The sequence below is a fragment of the Gymnogyps californianus genome, chromosome 2, assembly GCF_018139145.2.
Source record: "Gymnogyps californianus isolate 813 chromosome 2, ASM1813914v2, whole genome shotgun sequence".
Classification (NCBI taxonomy): domain Eukaryota; kingdom Metazoa; phylum Chordata; class Aves; order Accipitriformes; family Cathartidae; genus Gymnogyps; species Gymnogyps californianus.
The window spans coordinates 14,107,319-14,129,284 of record NC_059472.1 but is presented as its reverse complement, the minus strand read 5'-3'; the positions used below and the strand labels follow the sequence as shown (position 1 = coordinate 14,129,284).

Below are 21,966 nucleotides of genomic sequence, written 5' to 3'. Positions count from 1 at the left end.
ACCATTGCCTACAAATTTGTTTGCTAGGAACATCAGCAGTAGGCTTCAGGTTGCCTGAGGTTGGCAAGGCTGGCTTTAAGGAACACAGGGAGGTTCCTAGGGAGGAACTGGAAGCAGAAGTTACAACCTCCGTATCATTAGCACAGGATGTATAAGAGGATTATCAGAGCCATCTGTGGTTGCTAGGTGTCCAACATGCTTGTGTTTCATCACCTACAAACTTTTCTTTCTGAGAACATTGTGGTTCTCTGCTTTCAAAGCCATGGAGTGTTGCTGATGAACTACCAAGAATCTGTGTGCCATGCCACGGAGGTGACACGCAGTGTCAATACCGGGACCCTGCCCAGCCCATGCTGTTCAGCTGAAACAAAATTATGGCTTCAGACCAGGTTCTGCAACCCCTGCCTCAAAGCAGGATGTACAGATGGGGGCCAGAAATCAGGCAAGTTACTCAGAAAAATAAACATTTAAAAGGTGTTTGGTTTTCTTAAACCAAATTTCAGAGTTTACAATACATCAAGTTTTAGAAACGTCGAAAGTGTTCAAGGACTTTTTTCCCCAGAAAGACAAGTGAGAGGCTGTCTGGCCTGAGGAGAGTTCCTATTGAGGCTGGCAGTGGAACAGGCGCTCAGTATGCATACCAGCACCAGCCCGAGTGCACTCCTAGAAATCAGACGGCTGTTTTCTTAAGGGAAGCTCTTAGGAATGCATCCATCTAACTGGAACAACACAGAGCTGCTGTTCTATATATTTGGTAACATTCTTATTTAAATACTTCTTCAAAAACAATTTCCTGCCTTTAAAACTGTCTAAAAACATATATATACCCAGACAGTTAAACAACTTTAAAACGGTACATAACAGGAAAAATGACACATGAATTTGATGTATCCTTGCTTTTACAGAACAGAATTGTTTGCTTAGTCATATGTGACCGGCGAATTCTGTGATGATTTCTGTTTAAAACTCATTTAGAAGACAAACAATCTGAAACTTCAAACACACTTGAAATAATGGTTTCATTCATGGTAAGAAGCTACAAAATCAAACTCAGTCAAAGGAACTAGTTTTTGATCTTTCTCCCCTCTAAAAGTGTCTGGAAAAGACATAATTCAACTTTCCTGTATCTACACAGTTTTCCACCACACTTATTTCAGAACTCTCCATTGAGGATCTAAGAGAGAAGCTCTGCACAATTTGGGAAGTCAATTAGTTCAGGTTAGGGATAAAAGGAAAGAATGCTCAAAGAAAATCTCTCTCACTGGAAATATGCTGACATTTAATTCTCTGCTTTCATAGAACAGGATCCCAGCTTGATGTCCCGCTGAACTCTGCTGTGGTGGAAGGAGGGGTGACGGGAAGGCTCTCCATTCTGAAAAACAAACTATTTGCTAGGTTTCCATACCAGACCTGTGCTTTCCTTAAAAAACGTTTCTCTGTCTTAGCGTTTCACTTGGATATCATGTATTTGTCTATGGTGTGCCAGTCTCCAATTACCAGCAAAATAGCCTTTAAAAAAAAACATCTATAGCAAGACATCTTGATACAAAATATAGGCAAAAAGTCCAATGAGATCATTAGCAGCACTAAGCATGCTCTCTTCACATTCCGAATGAAAATTATTTACATATTACTTCAGATTAAAGAGAAAAGGCTCTTTTCCTCCTAATACTAGTAACTTCTTATATAAATTCAGTAATTTATATTCATTCCCTGTTATCTGTCTTATGGCTATTTTATATACAGTGAGGTACATTTCTTGGGTGTAAGTTTTAATGTAAAACCCGAAAGATTAATTTTCTTGTCATAATTGTGTTTACCTGTATTTTATAGCCTTACATACCTTTACACAAGCTATGCTTTTCATTTGATCTTTTCCATTAAAGGATACAGCTACTTTTAAAGGGCTAATATCAACTAATTTTTTTTTTTCCGTAGAAAGATGTTCCACAAAGAGTGTCTCCCTCTAACTCCTTTTTTTTTTTTTCAATCACTCTCAGAGGAATTTAATTCCCTTTTGAACCTCTATCCTTTGTTAAGCAGAGTGGTCACCAGGCTCAGAACTTCATGGAATATAAATAATAATTAAATACAAAAGTCATGTAAGGCAGGAAGACTTACTAAAGCCATTTGAAGAAAAAAAATTTGAGTTTATAGTTTTTCTGCATCCTTCATTTTCTGGTTTATTGTAGGGACTACTCTTACTGCTTGGAAGCTATCTATAGGTTCTGCAGAAGCTCACAGACCAAATACACAACAGTAAACATATACGCCTTTTATATCCTAAATGCAGGACACAGAGGACAAGCAAAGGGTACTCATTTTAGCACCGTGGGCTCTCACCCAGACTTCTAAGACCCTGGTACAGAGTAACAAAAATAGCCCAAGGAAAAGCCAAACAGAACTAACACTACTAGCAACCTATGCATTGGGGTTCTTAAACACAGTTCACTAAAATATTAATCTATTTTACTATCTATGTTTGTTTACTTTCATCATATATAAAGAACCATAAAATAATTTGCATCAGAAGGGACCCCAAAAAGTTATCTGCACCACTCCCCCACTGAAAGTGGGACTAACGTCAGCATTACATCAGGTTGCTCAGGACCTCGTGCAGTCAAGTTCTCAGCATCTCCAAGGCTGGAGATTCCACAACCTGTCTGGGCAGCCTCTCAGCTGGAAAAGGATAAAATGACGAGGAACCCGAATAGAAAGTCAGTTTTGCATTCTGAGATACATGTGTATTCCTATAATATTTGGATTTCCAAACACTAACTAATGTTCCCTTTGCATTTAAAACGCTTCTGAAACAATTTTCACGTCATGTAGCTGGTTTTTTGATACATCAAAAACTGTACAGAGTAAAGCCGTCTACAGTATTTTGTCCCTTTTTTGACGCATTTTTAAAAGAACCTTTTTGCTATACACCTCTAAAAAGGTGACATCATTAAAGAATATGTAAATATTTAAATCTTTGTTGCTTCTACAGTCTTTGAAAGGAGTAATGCAAACACAACTTCTTCCATGGGCTCACACACCCTGAAAAAGTTCGGAACACAGAGTCTATTACAGCTGGATATTCATACAGCCTTTCTTTTAGTGCCTTTGGTGCAAAGCTATCTATTCTCAGACACTCCATCTGGCACTTTAATCAGAACAGCGACCGCTACAATTCACTAAGTCCCCTTTTACAGACTTCTGAGTTTTACTTATCACATCAGAAAGTTATTTTACTGAATTTGCTCAATTCCGTATCTTTTATTTCACAACTAAGCCTTTCACCCCATACCACTCTGAGTGCTAGACAGTTACCATAATACATTTATTCCCTCAGTCAGGAAGAAAAGCATTATTATTTTTCCCATTACTTCAAATTGGAAACACTGCCCAACATCAAAACTGCCAGAGAAGTGAGCTGAAGGTTAAATTAAAACTCGTCTATTTGACACTAATATCTGACATCCACAATGGTCTGGCTGCAGGCCAGGACAAGAAGCTGAAATTACAGCAGCAACTACAGTGATGAGCCCTGCAGCTAGTGGAGAGATGGTAGATAACCATCTCCATTCTTGATCCCTCTCCTAAGACTTAGCAGTTCCTGAGAGCAGAAAAGAAGATAGGACTAAAGTCCAGCACAGCAAAGGTACGGTAGCAGCCTTAGGTATGTCCTCCTGCCTTTAAAAGTGGCTCTAGCTAGAGCAGCTGACTGAAGGGAAACTTCTGGCCCAGTCTCTCCACTCAGAGTGTTGAAGTTCTCCCAAATTCCCCTTTGTTTCTCCCTACCCCACCCAGAGCCCACTAACTCCACTCCTCTCTAGCATTCTCTCACACTCATTTCAGACCCTTTATTTCATTCCTCTCAGGTCCACCTATTGCCCTGGTTCTTCTCACCAGAATACCCACTTGAGTTACCCACCCATCCCATAGGAGAAGCACTATGATCCTCTCAGTTGAAAGCCTCAAATCAGCTGCAGGGCTTCTAAGGCAGCAGCACTCCCCAACCTCTGTAACTGGCATGGAGTAAAAAGACTGTATACAGATAGCACTTACTGAAAACCGATCAGGATGAGACTGCAAAGGAGAGAAATATTAAAAAATGGAATGCATATTTTCTCTGTGCTTTGAATTCCTCCAGAGGGAATAGTTCCAAGAAGTGACAGGAGGGGAATTCTAGCTTCAAACCTAGCTTCAAAATAGTGTTCTTACCTGCAGATTTTCCCCAAGAATCAACACGCTCAAGTAGTTTTCTCAAGGCTAACATGAAGCTATTCGGAAACTTAGTTTGACAGCAATGACTAAATTAGATGGCATCAAGTTTACTTGTCCTCTGCCACACACACCTACATGTCAATACAATTAAGGTGGCCCAGTGCTGAGGAGGTGAACTCAAGCAAGGCTATGGCAGTGCGAGGGGACAAAGAAAAGCATTTCAAAAGCTCTGGCAGCATAACACTGTTTCCTTTGACAAAATGGAACAAAAGGGACACTCCCAATTAGTTAGTTAGAGCCAAGTACCAGATTCCAATTCAGTGCTAAATTATAATGTGAGAATCTTTATTAGTACTAAAGACAAGTTATACAAGAGTATAATATACCATATGGCATGAGAGGCTTATCAGCTTTACTCTCATGCACTGTAGAATTCTGGTCATTGGTGCAGTGTCTAAATTTCTTCAGGGGTAATCCAATGAAATCTCATAGGAACCAGGAGATCTCAGCATTTTCAAATCCATCCAGTAGTGAGGATAAAACCAAACATAGCAATGTATATAACTGATATAGATTAGAAAAAGTCAAAATCAGTCTACCTATTTTCACTCTGAAGAGGGCTTAAAGCATTACTGGATTTTGTTCCCTTTCAACGGACACTATAATACTGAGGTGCCTCAGATTACACAGAACCAACACACAGACTTCATTTTAGTATCACCTAGAATCAGGAGCCTAAGTACAACTGACTTTTTAATAAGCTTTTGCAAGTATAACCCACATTTATGAGAACACAAGAGAAATATGACAAAACCCAAGTAATTTCCAAAATGCTCTTCTTTTTATGCTGTCAATGCCCTTCCCCTATTTTAGAACAAAGGCCTAAGTCAACCCACATTAAGCAAGCACTATCACAAAGGAGTGTCTAGATACTGATACATAAACAAACATGCTTTTTTTTGTGTGCAGAACACACTTCTTTTAGGTGTTCTCCATATAACATTCACCCAATATTTAAATTTTTCCTACCAAAAACCACATTAAATTCTACACACTGAAAATGAGCAGAAGAGCACAAGTCAGTACTGATCATCTGGAAGATTCCAGATCATACTCTACTTGCTTCACTCCCACAGCTCTTTTGCCTTTGGCACTTACAAGAAGCCCAGCATTAGGAATTCAATACATTTCAAATTTTATCATAAAACAGGCTGTTTAGCAACTGCTCATTTCTTTACTATACACATATAAGATCGGCCCTTCTAGGTCACATCAAAGTTCCATCACCTTGGTGGTACATGCACAGAGAAAAAGTTAAAGAAACAAGACAAATATACAGCAATATTTACAACTTCCTGAGCCATGAGTCACATCTGGAGAACCATATTTAATAGCCACTGATGGGCAAACACTTCGCTTTTTTGAATCCACTTAGAACTTTTACTCAGAACCTACACTTCAACTACAAGACAGGGAAAACACAAAAAAGGCAAAAGCAAAATGGTGTGCATCCTTAGTAGTCATGTGACACAGTCAACCCTTATGACATCACATGCTTCACCAAGTAAAATCACTAAAAACAGAGGAAAAATATTCCACAACTGAAAGGTCTCATCCCGTCTCTGACATGAAAAATCAGTGCAACTCTGTATGACTACTATGTGCGCGGATGCGCAAGCACAAATACACATTATACATAAATACAGAGTTCTATGCAGGCTTTTTCACCTGACTTAAGACTAGATAAATGTCACAGACTAACTTTCTCCTGTTATTACTAGGATTCGCAAGCAAAAGCCCACTAATGTTAAAAAGTTTCACTAAAAAAAAATTTTGGTTTGTTAAACATGTGACAAAACAATGGACCATTACTCAGTTTTCCCCTCAAAGGAATACAAATCCTATAAATATATGCAAAATGGATACAGACATTTGTCCTACATAAATTCCTGGGATTTCTTAATTGTATTTTTCTTGCTTAAGCGGTGAGAGCTGCTGGCCCATAATAGGAATTATGAGCACACTCCGCTTTTGAATTGCAAGAAGGTCCTTCTCAAGTGTTCATTTATGTTATCCTATTACCACTTTTCTTCTGGAAAAGTTACATCTCTTGTCCACATATCTCTGCCGCCTTATCTCCACTGCCTATGAATGGTAAATGCCCTTATTTGCATGTGCCTTATAACGCAGAGAAAATACATGCTGTAATTTAAAATGTTTAATTTACTTTAAAATAATAAAAAAAAAAAAAAAACACAGACAAAAAGCCCCTTTAATATTAATTTTAGCAAGCAAAAAGCACCAGGCCCCTTTTAAAGGTATAACAACAGTTTTGGCCATGCACTAAAAATTATTTGCTTTCTCTTTCTACTGATAGACCATTTAAGAACATTCTTCTTACATGAATTTCCCCTTATCTTCATTAATTCAAATTCTATTTTGTTCCTCCAGATTAACTTTACCTTCCTACTTAAAGTGGCCCCTCTCTTTGTATTTAGTATTTAAAGGCTTCCTTTGTTTGAAAGTTACTGGTTTTGCTATTGTACACTGATTTCTTCTACTGTACAAGGCTTGCTACTATCCAGTCACTACTAGCTACAAACCTAAACCACATAGTTGCTGCAGATCATTCTCTAATAGTGTTCTGCAGTCTGCTGGACATGAAAATCTACACTGAACCTATTAAATGCTCCAGTAACAATATGAAGTGTTCAGTCCTATTGATTTGAACAAGACTAAGCAAAACACAGGAGGTTCCATCTGAACATCAGGAAGCACTTTTTTACTGTGAGGGTGACCGAGCACTGGAGCAGGTTGCCCAGTAAGGTTGTGGAGTCTCCATCCTTGGAGATATTCAAAAGCAGTCTGGACATGGTCCTGGGCAACCGGCTCTAGGTGGCCCTGCCTGAGCAGGGATGTTGGACCAGATGACCTCCAGAGTTCCCTTCCAACCTCAACCATTCTGTGATCATTCAGCTGTCAAGACACCTGAGAGATCATATCTTAAGCAGACTCATGAGAAATAAGCTGCTGCTACCATTTCAACAGCTCACCTCTGTCCACATGCAGCTAACATCTGGTTCAGTGGAACTACTCAAGAGGATGACATACCATTTGAGATTCATACCAGCTCTATTTTCTAGGATTACTGTATGAGCAAGTACACAGGAACACTTTTTTACAGGACAGAGAGAAGCATAACCTTTTAAAAACGACTATCGAAATAGAAATACCAGTAATCTAACTGGAGATAAACCATCAATCTATGGTCTCCCTGCTTGTTACATTTCTTCTTGAATTTCATCAGGAAAGGGACCATCTTTCAAAATTAATTTCTCTGTTGAATACTGTAATGGGATCCTGAGGTCTAAATAGGACTCTCAAAATAAACACAAGAAAAATCATACTGGTACTACTCAGAAAATGTCCCGAATGTAACGCATTATTTTCACTAGCAGGTTGACTCAATGCTGCATGTGGTGGTATAAAGCAAACCACAAATACTCATTCATATGCCACACTACTGTGAAACTGATTTTGTGCATGAAAAAGAAACTATTTATCAAAATAAACACATGGTATGTTCCTTGCCAAAGATCTACTCTCCAAGGTCTAATTTAGCAGAATTGTTTCCCCTCCTCTGGAAAAAATCTGAAGGGTTTTCCCCCCCGCAATGAATCACTCCCTCACAGAGCTGCACGGTGTTTCCTTTGGCTATAGCTAACAGTTATGTATTATAGAGCACATACAACTCAAACAGGGTAATGAAGTTTTTTACTCAACTCATTTTGATGAAGTAAAGAGTTGAAAATACGATTTTAAGTAAAGCTTTTCTCATTAAAAGAAAGGCTAGAAATACAAAAAACTTAGCAACCGCTCCCTTCTAATATGACCATTCTTTGCTTTAATGACCTCCTCTCTCCAAAAAAAGACGACATAAAGAGAAAAACAATTCCTTTTTTTTTTTCTTACTGATCATGTGAGAGCCTATATACTACACATTCAGTCAAAGTGTCCCTTTAAAAAAATCTAAGATACTTACGGAGTCCAAACCTTCGGAAAGGCAGCAATTTCTTCTGATGTATATTCATCTAACCTCTTGGGGACTGCACGTGGCTGAGGAATCTCTTGTAGAAGATTCTTCTGTATATCTTCTGGAATAACCTGAGGCAGGTGAGAACAGTCTTAGCTGTCTGATTGTTTAAAAACCACCACCACTCCCCCCCAAATCCAGACCAAAATTTGTCAACACTACTGCATTCTTCATCCTGTTTGACCTAAATACAGAAGACAATCTCATGCATGTCTTATCTCTCACAATTTTGTGAAATAATAAAGAAAAAAGCATCAACATTTCAACTGTATTTAGATACATAACTAAAAAGCAGCTTGATTTTTCTTAATTTATATTCTTATGACAAGAGTTTTGCTATTGTTAACACTCCCTCTTCACCTCCAAATCACACAGGAATGAAAATGTAACTGCATGACTACTCACATCTTCCGGGAACAGGTGCAGCCTCTGCATCATAGTTCTTCTCTGAAGGTTTTTTGGAAGCATTCTGTAAACAGTCAGTTTAACAATCTGAGGGAAGATAACATGGCAACAAATAATCAGACAGGCTACAAATAACATGAAAAAGGTAAGCTGTGTCTCCCTCTGTCCATTCCACTAGTCACTGAACCTCTTTTCAGCCAATTTCTTCCATGCTGAAGAACTCTGGCACCACGTTTAGAAGGTGCTCTAGACTTACTGTTTTGGAAGCAGGAACACTTACTATAACAGCCATATAGAAAATTTCAGCTTAGAAAGTTAACAGCTACGTTTAGCGTTGTGTATGACTGCATATGATCACTCAACTTTGAAAAGAACTGAGAAGCTTATGGTAACTCCATATTGTATTGCACGTTTATATACATCTGTTATTGAGGAAAAAAAATTAGGCTCTAACAAATTTACCAAGTGTTCTCAGCATCTAGTTTAACACTGTAATTTGCTGTGTTTGAAACTTCTATATAATTAATGCATTGTATCTTAAGCAAAGCTGACATACCAAGACACTGCATCATGAACATACTATACATACGTATAATCTATTCCCTTGCTATTAATTCCAGATGAACAATCTCACTTCTGAGCATCAGGAATGAATAGGATTTGTACACCTACACTAGATGATGCTTATTGAAAAGTAACAAAATTCAACAGGATTTCTCTTGGACTGTAGTATAGATGCCTGTAATTTAAATACAAAACACATTGTTATGAACTTCACCCAGAAGGGGAACATTTGTAAATGTAAAACAAGGCATGCAACTGTAGGAGACAAAAAGGGTTTTATATAGGACATCAAAGCATTTAGTGGTAGACCTACGTGCAATTTTGGCTCCAAGCCACCCAGACATAAACAAGCTCCAAATCAGAAAGTACCCAGGCATGCTTAGCACAATGTTAAGCTGAAGTCAATAAGCCACACTGAAATGCAGCGCACTAAGCACAAACAAATCTCCCAGGCATCTGGATATTTTGAAAAGTGTACTGAGCAAAGTTGCTTCTTTTTATAAAATTAATTAAAGGAATTAAATCAAAATTTTAAAGACAATCACTAATACTGAGTTCCCAGCTGGAACCACGTAGTGAAGACAGAATGATTAATTGTTGCAAGTGAAATTAATGAGAAGTGCAGGTTCTTAAACTTGCAGGCATTTCTACTTGGATTCTGAAGTTAGTAAACACTCAAGATAGTTTGGCCCCAGTACTATTTTCATTTTGCCACGTAACAGACAGTAACGTTGTCTTAGGATCCTCATAAACATATACTATATGCCTTGAGAAACTCTGAAGGCATTTAGAGAAGCCTCAACATCATGAAGACTTTCAGATGTAACACAGCCAGTCCCATAGAACTGTGGACAAATATAATAAATCAAGATGATAGAAGAAATACATCAGGTCGGGCAGAGTAATCTATAGCGTTGATACTTACTAATTTTTATTGGAGAAGGTAACTATTAAAAAACAAAGATGAAAACTAACGCTTTTAGGGATAAAAACTATTCATGCTTGTACAGCAAACTACAGTTTATTTAGGTCAGTATATGTGCTTAAACAAAGGCAAGGTGAAGATATAAAACGAACCTTCACTGGTTTACTTCACTGAATACTGAAAATCAAGTGAGACACCATAACAATATAAGAAAACACATGGATATTAACAACAGCTCATGTGAACAGCCCTTTTACCATCAGTAATTTTGATTTCATACACTTACTTTCCTTTCTACCCAATATTTCTCCTTATAGCCAATGAAAGCTCAAAATATATCAGGTCTAAAGCAATGGATCCAGAGACTTCACAACATACTGCCTAACTGTGGGGATTCTTTTCTTTATCTAAAAATTACTTTTAACTTCAGATTGTGATAGAACCAGTGTTAATTCCTTAGATTAATAAATTGTACATACACATGGTCCAACATATGATCTATGACCTACAGATACACAGAGCTAGTTATTTAATGATTTCACTCCAATAAAAAGAGAGACTTTAAAATACTTTAACGAACACTGTTAAATATTTTACTTCTTCAAAAAAACAATGTTTGTTTCCGATTTTTCATCCTCCTCTGCAGCATGCGGCACAGATATCTGTTGAAACAAACTAGTGAGCTCGACGAACAGCTGGTCTATTCTGGTTGTAGATACTTCTGCCTGGTGAATCTAATTTGGTTTTTTTAGCCACATTACAAAGAGAACAGTTCAGTTGTAAAAATGTGCCTATTAAAAAGTCACACTGGAAAAGAATGACTGATTTATATGCTCAAGTTAAACAACGACGAAATACTTTCAATGTTGTGTACAGCGACTGCAGAACTGACAACTTCAGGGGATGACAGACTAACATGAAAGCAGGACTTGGAGAATGATAATGGATAATGAATGATCATGGATAATTATATATTCAATAATAGTTTCTATAGATAAGTATGCTAAGTGCAATAAGCATAATCCAAGCTATGCTTTGGTACGTCTGCCAATCTCCATGCTGTTCAAGAACTCATTTGGCTTTCCGTGCCCTCTCACACATGCAAGAAGTGCATTACTGCAAGACCTGCAATAGAAGAATCACCCTCACATGAAGCACAAACCATTTTTCACTGCCAGGCAGGTCACGGAATCATAGACTGGCTTGGGTTGGGAGGGACCTTTAAAGATCACCTCGTCCAACACCCCTGCCATGGGCAGGGACATCTTGCACTAGATCAAGCTGCTCAAAGCCCTGTCCAGCCTGGCCTTGAACACTTCCAGGGAGGGGGCATCCACAGCTTCTCTGGGCAACCTGTTCCAGTGTCTCACCACCCTCATTGTAAAAAAATTCTTCCTTATGTCCAATCTAAACCTACCCTCTTTCAGTTTAAAGCCATTACCCCTTGTCCTATCACTACAGGCCTTGATAAAAAGTCATTCTCCATCTTTCTTATAAGCCCCCTTTATATACTGAAAGGTCACAATAAGGTCTCCCCGGAGCCTTCTCTTCTCCAGGCTGAACAACCCCAACTCTCTCAGCCTTTCTTCACAGGAGAGGTGTTCCAGCCCTCTGATCATTTTTGTGGCCCTCCTCTGGACCCACTCCAACAGGTCCATGTCTTTCCTGTACTGAGGACTCCAGAGCTGGATGCAGTACTCCAGGTGGGGTCTCACCAGAGCGGAGTAGAGGGGGAGAATCACCTCCCTCAACCTGCTGGTCACTTCTTCTGATGCAGCCCAGGATATGGTTGGTTTTCTGGGCTGCAAGTGCATGTTGCTGGCTCATGTCCAGTTTTTCATCCACCAGTATCCCCAAGTCCTTCTTCACAGGGCTGCTCGCAATCTCTTCATCCCCCAGCCTGTATTGATACTGGGGATTCCCCCGACCCAGGTGCAGGATCTTGCACTTGGCCTCGTTGAACTTCATGAGATTTGCATGGGCCCGCTCCTCAAGCCTGTCCAGGTTCCTCTGAATGGCATCCCTTCCCTCTAGCGAATCAACTGCACCACTCAGCTTGGTGTCATCCGCAAACTTGCTGAGGGTGCACTCAATCCCACTGTCTACGCCACTGATGAAGATATTAAATCCTTGCCTGATCCAGAGCAGAAAATTGGACTTCACTGTTACAGTCTCTCCCATTTCGGAGTTTCAATGGAACTGAATGAACTCGCAGAGGAAACAAACTTATAACTCACTAACCAGACACTTAAGACAGCTCATTTTTTAATTGCATGGTTTTTTGGTCATCATAGAGCCTTTAATGTCTGAGCCACTTGAAAATATTGCTGTCTACACATTACACCCATGCGGAGAACAAGAAAGAGGAACAGTAACCTTGAGTTTGAGCATGCATGATCCCTGCCCCAGCAACTCACGGTCGGGGCAAAGAGGGAACAAATCCTTGGCTTCTGCAGCAGATCATAATTTCCTTGCTGGAATAGGTGAAAGGCAGATCTATACCATCTACCCCTCAAGCTCATTCACCTTGGTCAAGAAGAAAAAGGAAAAGAAAAAAAAAAAAAAAAAGGAGGGGTGAGGTGGTGATAAACTATTATTTGATACTTGTAAAAAGCCAAATAAGTGTATTACTAAGCAAGGCCTTGTACTTTTATCATTGATTAACTGCAAGGTAGTTAGTCCAACTGTAGAACAGGCAGCCATACAGGGAGCTGGGATAGAGAAGGTAGTGCTGGAAAATCTCTAGCTTCCTTCACTGTAACTTCTGCCTCAAAGATTTTTCTATGAGCCAAAGCAAATCCAAACCCAGCTCCTGGAAAGACCAAGTTTACATCCAGCTCCCTGCCCCAAATTCTGCCTACAGCCAGAACCTCATTCTACCTGATGTGATGACAAGTCAAAGCATTTAGTGAAGTACAAGATTAACTGAAGCTGTATGGACTGCTTTTGCAACTTCAGTAAGGTTGTGTAACAGAAAAGGCAGATTCAACCAGCAATATTTACAGGGTGTTAAGTAATGGCTCTCCTGTTACCTCAGCATGCTCAAGTTTTACTAAAAATACACCAGCCCCAAATAAAAAGCTATGGAATTGCAAGAAGAAGTCTGTTGCTGAGCTCATGCAAAATCCAAATGCAGATTCAATGCTCCCTGAAAACACACAATAGAACATGCTGTTTCTTTAAGGAATAAAAATAAAAATCCTTCTATATGTTTGTAATACACTTCTAATAAAAGCCAATTCTTACTTATGTTTTCTATGTGATTATGTTTATTTTGAACTACTAAAATAACAAGAGTTTAATTTTACATGAGAGGTAGATTTCAGTTGGATTTCAAATTGGCAAAGTTGTCTACCTACCCACAGTCCTCACTGCAACCTTGATCTCAGTTTAAAACTAATTAGTACAGTTCAACAGTTTATTCATTTATGGATTTCCACTGCCTCCTCTCCCCAGTCCTTTATGTCTAGTACTAGCAACCTGTAAAATTCCATGTCCTCATAAATACTCACTCCTAAAGGCCATGACACTTTCTCCAGCAGGTCAAGACATCCGCCATCAGATGTGTAACTCCTTAACAGCCACCAGAGCATTAGTATTTGGGGATTTTTAAAGTACTGGAATGCTGTCTGCCCTAATTTCTTTTGAATGACAAAACTCCTATTGGCTGCAGTTACAGTTGTCTTCTTGAATATTGCAATACCTTTTTTCCAAGTTGGCTAATTTATATACTCACATCACAGACATGCTCTTAATCACACAGTTGTATGACACTACTTTTTTAGTTTCCAATTTAAAGGGCTAATATAGGAGGAAAAGAATCTGAATGCAGCTCTAGTAAAACTGCACTTTCAGTCCCTTACTATGTGCTCTAACATTTTATGAGTACGAACGAATTAAAAAATGTATTTATCTCAAACACTGTGTGAAGCTGGAACACTTAAATTTTTGTGATAGGCTTTGGCTCGTATGCAAGTTGTAGACTATGCTTGATGAAGACCAAGTTCTGAGAAAGATTTTTTGCCAGATAAAACATACTTTAAAGATGGAAATCAGAGCAATACTACTCCTGGTCCCAAGAAGCACAAAATAATTGGCCAAATTTCCAGAAGAAAGTCTACCCTAACAGCTGAATTAAGTCCAATAATCACCAGGAAGCAACTCTAGAACATGGGAAGGACGCAGCACTCCAGAGAAAACAAAGGGATTAATTACAAGGCATACTGAAAAAAAACCTAGAAGAATTTCAGGAGACACACCAGTTACTTGGAGGTACAGCTTGATACTACATCTTCCTTCTACCAGTTCTTGGTTTTCTGTTCTGTATAAGATATTGTTCTTTTCACCACGTGTTATAAAAGCATTCCAAGAACTTCACCTTTCTACCTCTGACAGTTGTACAAGTAGTACAGCAAAAATGAATGTACTTAATACTGCCATAGGAATCATTTGTTCAGACAAACTTCCATTGCACACCATTTTGTTTTCCATTACTGTTCAGCACTTAAAAACTTAGAATTTTAATGTGTTCTTTAAATTAATATCAGTGCTTTGCAAATTCAAATAAGAAATGGATCAACATTTTTTTAGACAAGGAAGTATTTATTTTTGTCTACTACGAAGCAAAAGACCAAGCCAGCTCTAAGACTTATTTAGAGCACCTAGAGGTTTTAAGATAGCAGGTTCCATAATAATATTCTCCTCTCCATGCCATACTAACTTCTGTGTGCCCACTAATCCAGACTTTGAAGTTTTGCTCCACTTAATCAAAAAAGATTACACCATAGTAATAAAAGAAAACACTGTATCTGGTGTTTCAGTAACCGACTTTTAGTATGCACATGTTATTATATCAACTATCCCTTACTGATGCAAAGAAAATACGCTTTCAAATACCAACAGCAAGATTTAACTATGTTTTCTGTCCGAGCTTTTCTTCAAAAGATCATTATTATGCAGATATAATGGCAAGTCTATACGTGCAAGCAGTTGCTAAAGAGAATTAGAACATTTTAAGCCCCTTCTTATCAGTGCCAGCAGCTGAACAAACCAGAACCCCGACACCCCCGGAGGCTTCCTCACAGCATATTTCCATAGAGCTACCCTGCCTCGCTTAATAATCTCCCTAGCAGGTAACATTCATTCTGAACAATTATTGCCCATTATTTCTTTGTCAGAGGCAATACAGCCTCTGAATACTGCAAAGGTCAGTTCTCTCACTGAGCATTTGGTATTAGCCAAACATGATTTCTTCGTTTTCTTTTTTTGGGGGGAGTTTCTGATGCAGCCAAAAAAAAAGTAAGCCAACTTTTGCTCACAAGTTTTGCTCACTTTTAAAATTAGAAATAGAATAAAAATTGATTGAAAACTTTGTCTTGACAGGATTACTACCTGGTTCTACAGATTAGATCTCTCAACATATTTTGCAGGCATTTTAATTAAAAGCTGTAACATTTTTCCAGAAAGATTATTCCAAGTAATCTTTGCTCCCTATCAATTCTGAGATTTAAAAGTACATCTTTTAGTCTTCCTGTATCAAGTACTTCGAAGCCTTCGAAGCCTAATTTTGAATGTGTTGGTCTCATGCTTATCAGCATTTTTCCAGCTAAACAGAACTTCTGCAAATTTTATTAAAAACAAACAAGAAAACCCCAAACTTCTATGCATTCCAAACACCTGCATCTCAAATAAAAAGGTTCACCTGTTTCCTTTATTTTCAAAAGACTCTCTTGGCAAAGAAAACACACCAAACCTTTCAAACAGATTTTTGTTAGCAAGCTACAATGGAAATTAATGTTGTCTGCTAATATATATCCTAAGGGAGTAGTAATACCATACAGAATATTATTATTATATTAACTTGAAGAATAGAGAGGCTGTTTTGAACAAAAGCAGCAAGCTGTTATGCTGCACCTAAAGAACATATTTAATACTCTTGTCTATGGGTGGTCCAAGAATTTACACTAAATCTAAGTCAGAGAAAGAAAAGGCTGAAATGTGAAGAAGCTATTTTTTTCTTCAATAAGCACTTCCTAAAGTAGCCTGGCCAAGTCCAATAGACGAGAGCTATTCTCTGCTATTCTCCAGAAGAGCAGACAACTGAAAATACCAGAAATTTAAAACCGATTCATAGACACTCCCCTCCCCATGCCTCCCAAAAGAACTCAAAGGTGCTAAAGGTAAAAATGTGCTAGACTATTTACTTTTGCTATCTTTTTGGCAACACACTGTAATTTTTACCCTTCCGTAAAAACAAATTTTTCCAAAGTGCTGAAAAACTTGGCACAATGAACATGGAACTTTAAGTTCTACACAAAACAGCAACTATGCAGACCTCTTTTTGTATTCACTGCCCCATATTAACATAAAAGATACTTAAAAGTGGAAAAAAATAGTAATATTGTCAGTCTCAGACACAAAATTGTACATCTGAGATTAAACGCTTATAATAGGCACAAGGGGTTTTTTGGTTTTTTTCAACTGAGAAGAAAAGTCAAGGATTGGAAATGGTTGCCATGGGAGGTTTTTAAGACCACTCTGGATAAGCCTCCAGCAGCCTTATCTGACCTAATAGCTGACACTGCTTTGAGTAGGAGGTTGGACTAGAGATCTCCCGAGGTTCTCTCCAACCTGAATCATCCTATGATCCTATGAAAAAATGCATGTGCACATTCAAAATTCAGCACAAATCCTTCTGAAGCACTAGCTACTACCTGCAAGGAATATAAAGGTCCAAAGTTAGTAAGATAGATACAATGATGTGAATCTCCATAAGCGAGAATATCAGCTCATCATCCATCCCTATCTTGGTACCTTATGAAGGAACTAGAAATGATCAAGGATGATTATCTAACCATACTGCAGTAAACATGTCTAAATTCAGACAACTATATTTATGACTTTCAGCCCCCCATGTAAACATAAACTATACCATTTTGCATCAAATTACTCATTAGAACCTTTTTAATTAGCTATTCGCTGTGTATCAGTTTTTCCTAAAACTGGTGTCCCTGTATACTAGAAACTATGTTTAAACAAAACTGTAATGGAAAAATATTTTGGGGATTTGTATGTTTGAATTTAGACATATGTAAGTAAAGACAGTGCTAAGCAGTACTGGAGTCCTAATATATACACACACTCACTGAATCTTACAAGCTTTAATCTATTTCTTACACAAACCAAAACCAGTCATATCCATTGCAAAATCTCTATGTAACACCACACAAGTTTACAAGGTGTTATGTCAACATCCTTTTCCTTGGAAGTAGTCTCTTCCATTAATTTAATGCCTTGATTTCTGTAACAGCACTATTTCCAAAAATAATGTTGACTCATCTAAGGAAGCACTACCAGGATGAGCTAGCAGGAGACAATAGGACCAAGGGCAGAGAAAAAGCAGTAGCCTCCAGGATGAAAACAATACTTTACAGAATGAAGATTTTGATTCCACAGGAAGATACAGTCTGCTTCCTACAACCTACCTAATTCCACTGGCTTCACAGGAATTGAATTGAACATGATTAAAGGAGAAAAGGTCTCTTTTTAATTCAAAGAAGTGAAATAAAGTGATTTATAAAAGTCTCCACAATATGTGTCATTTAGATCATATTTTGAAGATCCAAATGCTACTTAAGCTATGCATTGTTCTCTTTGAAGTAATCCTTTTTCAGGTTTTAATAGCTAGTTCTAAAAATAAAACATGTTAATAAAACACCATCATAATTCCCATCTTTGTCATATTCCAACGTATTTCACACCAAAACAATTTAACTAGTAAATAAATGTTTCTAGCCATAAAATCACTTGCAAGGCAAAACCTGTAACAGCTATACATACAGAATTTATCATGCCAAATTACCATCCACTACTATTAATTATGACAAAAATACATATGAGATATCTTTATGAGAGGGACATCCGAACGCTTCGTCTTCAATAGAATGAAAGAGTTAATTGCTGAGGGCTCTCCACAATCCTGTTTAAATAAAAAAAGCTTTTCTCGCTAAATTAGACCAAGCCTTGAGCCACATCACCATTTGCTGAGCCTCTGTCCAACATGCTTTAGTTACTGGCAATGCATTTAATCCTCCTCTGTTTGCACAGAAATTAATCTATGAGTCTGGCAAGAAAAAAGGTATTTCACAATGAATGCCAGAAGGTAATTTATAGAACATCCAATTCTCAGGCCCTAACAAACAAGTTGTGTTATACTGCCTCCCAGTGCACAGTGTCTGCCTGAAGCTCAAATGAAAAAGGTTGAAGAATCCATTTTAGACATGGAACTACCAGTAATTCCCAAAGGAATAACAACTATCTTAGAGCCTGGTCTCAAAAGCATTTAAGTTGTTTTGAAAAATTCTAGACAGAAAATAATATATAACTCTGGGATTTCATTTCACTTTAAATAAAGAAAGAAATTGCAAAAGTAAAAATGAAACCCAGGAAAATTCATATGGCGGACTGCTTTTTTATTGACTACTCGTACAACATCTTGCATAAGAGAGTCTTGGGACAAACCAGAATTTCTAAATCATAGATAAAGAATCACTGACAAAACCCAAGAATTTTACAGCAGATAAAATTTCTCTAGGAAAAGAAAGAAGCATTTTTATATGTTATATATAAGGTGACCCAAGCCAAAGCATTTCAAAGTCAAAAATAAACATAGATGTCTGTTAATCTCTGTGGGCTTCATATCATGTTCTGAAACACCAGTACTTAGAGAATTCAGTCCTCCAATGCTGACTATTCAAAACCCTAATAAAAGTAATTTCATAACTGTGTAAGTCAATATCCCAAAATGTTCGTATCTAGCGCTCTGTTTTTTTAATCAGTAACAAACACATCAACACTGATGTTCAGCAGAATTGATAATAGTCTAATACAGACATTTAGTAGAGGCTTAAGTTCAATGTAATCACCATTTCCAATTCTTTCACAGACCATGAACACACAGCATTGCAGAAAAGATTTTTAAAAAAAAATATAAATCATTTAACAAAACCTACAGTTGAATTTCACTGAGAGAGAGAGGGAGGTGTACTTTCTAACATTTTAAAGATTAGCATTATTCTTGCTGGCTTTTAAAAAACTAGTAGGGTTGTTAAGCTAGAAGTATAACTTAGCTAAGTCTAACTTGAGGCAATGTGCTTATGAGAAAGGTCAGACCTCTGAAATGAAAAGCAAGTGAATCAGTCAAAAATGAGCGAAGCAAATGAACTTGATTTGCTCATTTGGACAGCATGGAAGAACCACGAAAATACACAACCTACGATTTAACCCTCAAAACACGCTGTTTACAAAAACACTGTCACAAGCCAAGCTTCTAAGAGCAATTAGCAGAATGTTTGTAATTTATCTTTAGATATGCAGGTAACTGATCCCTTTTGTTTAGGGGAACTAATTAAATGAAAACAAATCAGATTTACAAATCAAAGGGAAGAAGGGGAAACACATACAGCAGTTGGATCCTTCAAATGGAGCTGAGTTGCTGTCACTTGTTTGAAACCACCAGGATAGCTAGAAAAACAGAACAAACATACAAGCTTAACGCTATATGCTTAAGCATGATATTAACACAAATATCACAACATCTTGAACAACAATGTAATGGTATTATAAACCTTCAAACAAGGGAGTTGTTCTCACGAGGCCAACAACTATATTGTATTAGAAAGATTCTGTCCTGTCAAGTATCTAAGTTGAACGCCATTTGTACTTTCTTATTTATTCACTTGGGTAGTAAAAAGTTTGTGTTTCACAAGCAGATGGATATAAAACTGCTTATTAAATACACTATTACAGCTACACTATACAATGGGAGTAAGATATGCAAAACTTGGAAATATTTGAAGATGATCAAGACTCACAACCAGTCTGTGGCTGACATACAAGACAACCATTTTGAACAGTATTTATTATTTTCTTACTATTTTAAATAAACCTTAGCATGATTTGGCGTATCTACAGTAATAAAATTTGACTTTTACTGCAATGCTTCCATCTTTTTAAAAGTCTGTGTCATACAGTGAAGTTGCACTAATGCATAAAGCATATACTTTAAATGAATGATACAGTGGTCCAAGAAATTACACCAGGTCAGGTAAAGCTGTGTTTCATTTTGATTTAATTAGATTACTAGGTATTAGCCTAAGTGAAATGCAAACAAACTGAACATCATTAAAACATGTCCACTTAGGAAGCTGCACAGATTTAAGTATTTGTTTTAATTGTACAATTCCTTTCACTTACTCAAAACCAATTTAGCTACCTAGGCAAGTGCTTTAACTTACACAGAAGTTTTTAGTGAAAATTTTTAAGAAGTCATAGGGGTGGGGGGAGAAAAAAAAAGCGCGTTAATTTCCATCAGCTCTGAACAAGAACTTCTCAGCAATTCAGCAACAGAATTTCAGGATTGAAACGCTAGTACTAGCAAAATTAGCTTTCTCAATGTGATTCATTAATCTCCCAACTGGATACATTTTAACACATAAAGATTATGATCTAATGTTGTCACTGTATTAAATAGGAGCAACTGTTCTTATTTGACTGAACTGATCATTGCCATACTGTCTGTAATTGATTATTGCACTTCCATCTGTAAACAAGTTATGCCTGCCAGAATATTATACACTATTGTATACATCAGTACATCTTAAGAGCATCTCATTTCTTACTAGTTTTTCCATTTTTTTTTTTTTTCCCCCCACACTCTGATTCAATAATATATCAATCTTGATATTTACTTTTAGGTAAATAGGTACTGGTAGGATAAAGTCATTGAAGTTGGCAACTGCATATATCTTAAATGTGCAGTGCCAACAGGACTGTCTTCTACTGCTTAGTAAATAGAACAGTCCTGATCATTGGGTTCACACAAAACAACCTGGCTCACCCAATCTGTTGACTTACTCAATTGCTCTGACTACTTTTCAGTTAGATTACTTCCCTAACAACATACACAGGGGAAAGGGGAAAGGGGAAAGGGGAAAGGGGAAAGGGGAAAGGGGAAAGGGGAAAGGGGAAAGGGGAAAGGGGAAAGGGGAAAGGGGAAAGGGGAAAGGGGAAAGGGGAAAGGGGAAAGGGGAAAGGGGAAAGGGGAAAGGGGAAAGGGGAAAGAATGTTTGCATCATTTTAAACATCATAACACACGCAAACGAAAACCAAAACATGTAAGTAGGAATTCCCTTTTGAACCAATACGCTAAAGAAGACTTCAACTATTGAGAAAATATGACATTAAATTTACCACTATCTTATTTGAATATTTATTATAAAGCTTACCCAGTATGTGAAGAATATACTTTCTGTTCCCATTTGTTACCAGAGAAGGCAATGTGTCTCGTATTTATTATGACAACATGATCTCCGCAGTCACCTACAAGGTAGAAATTAGTGGGAAATATTAAAGAACCATAGGAGTAATCAACCAAAATAACAACTATAAAGCATGCGATACATATGTAGTAGCACATATATACACATTTCATAAAGCTCAGATTTAAAGATCTGAGCTTTTTGAGTCACACCATCCAAATCTGCACTTAAATACCAACCTTAATTACTATTTTTGTTAGTGCTGTCAGGTTAGAAGGCAGGTGAGAAGGTAAGATACCATCAGACTAGATAATTAAACCATTGCAATTATTCAGCTAAGACCTGGAAATCTGGCTTACAGGCAAGTGTATTATTTTCTTCAACACATTATGCTGCATATGCAACTATATTTCTTAAAAACCCAGAATAAAAAAAGGTTAGTTCCAAAC

General features: G+C 37.6%; 1 protein-coding gene across 2 annotated transcripts in view; it reads right to left on the bottom strand.

Moving 5' to 3' along the window:
* Positions 1 to 21,966, bottom strand: part of MRPL13 (mitochondrial ribosomal protein L13) — a 38,152-nt gene that overhangs the window by 11,626 nt on the left and 4,560 nt on the right. Inside the window, exons 3-6 of one of the 2 annotated variants that reach the window (XM_050891676.1) lie at positions 21,485 to 21,578; positions 19,661 to 19,721; positions 8,711 to 8,797; positions 8,255 to 8,376 (exon numbers count right to left, since the gene is read on the bottom strand). In XM_050891676.1, the coding sequence (XP_050747633.1) occupies positions 8,255 to 8,376; positions 8,711 to 8,797; positions 19,661 to 19,721; positions 21,485 to 21,578 (364 nt within the window). Of the gene's footprint in view, positions 1 to 8,250; positions 8,377 to 8,710; positions 8,798 to 19,660; positions 19,722 to 21,484; positions 21,579 to 21,966 lie in introns of those variants that run through there. The other variant, XM_050891677.1, reaches the window with a different exon arrangement.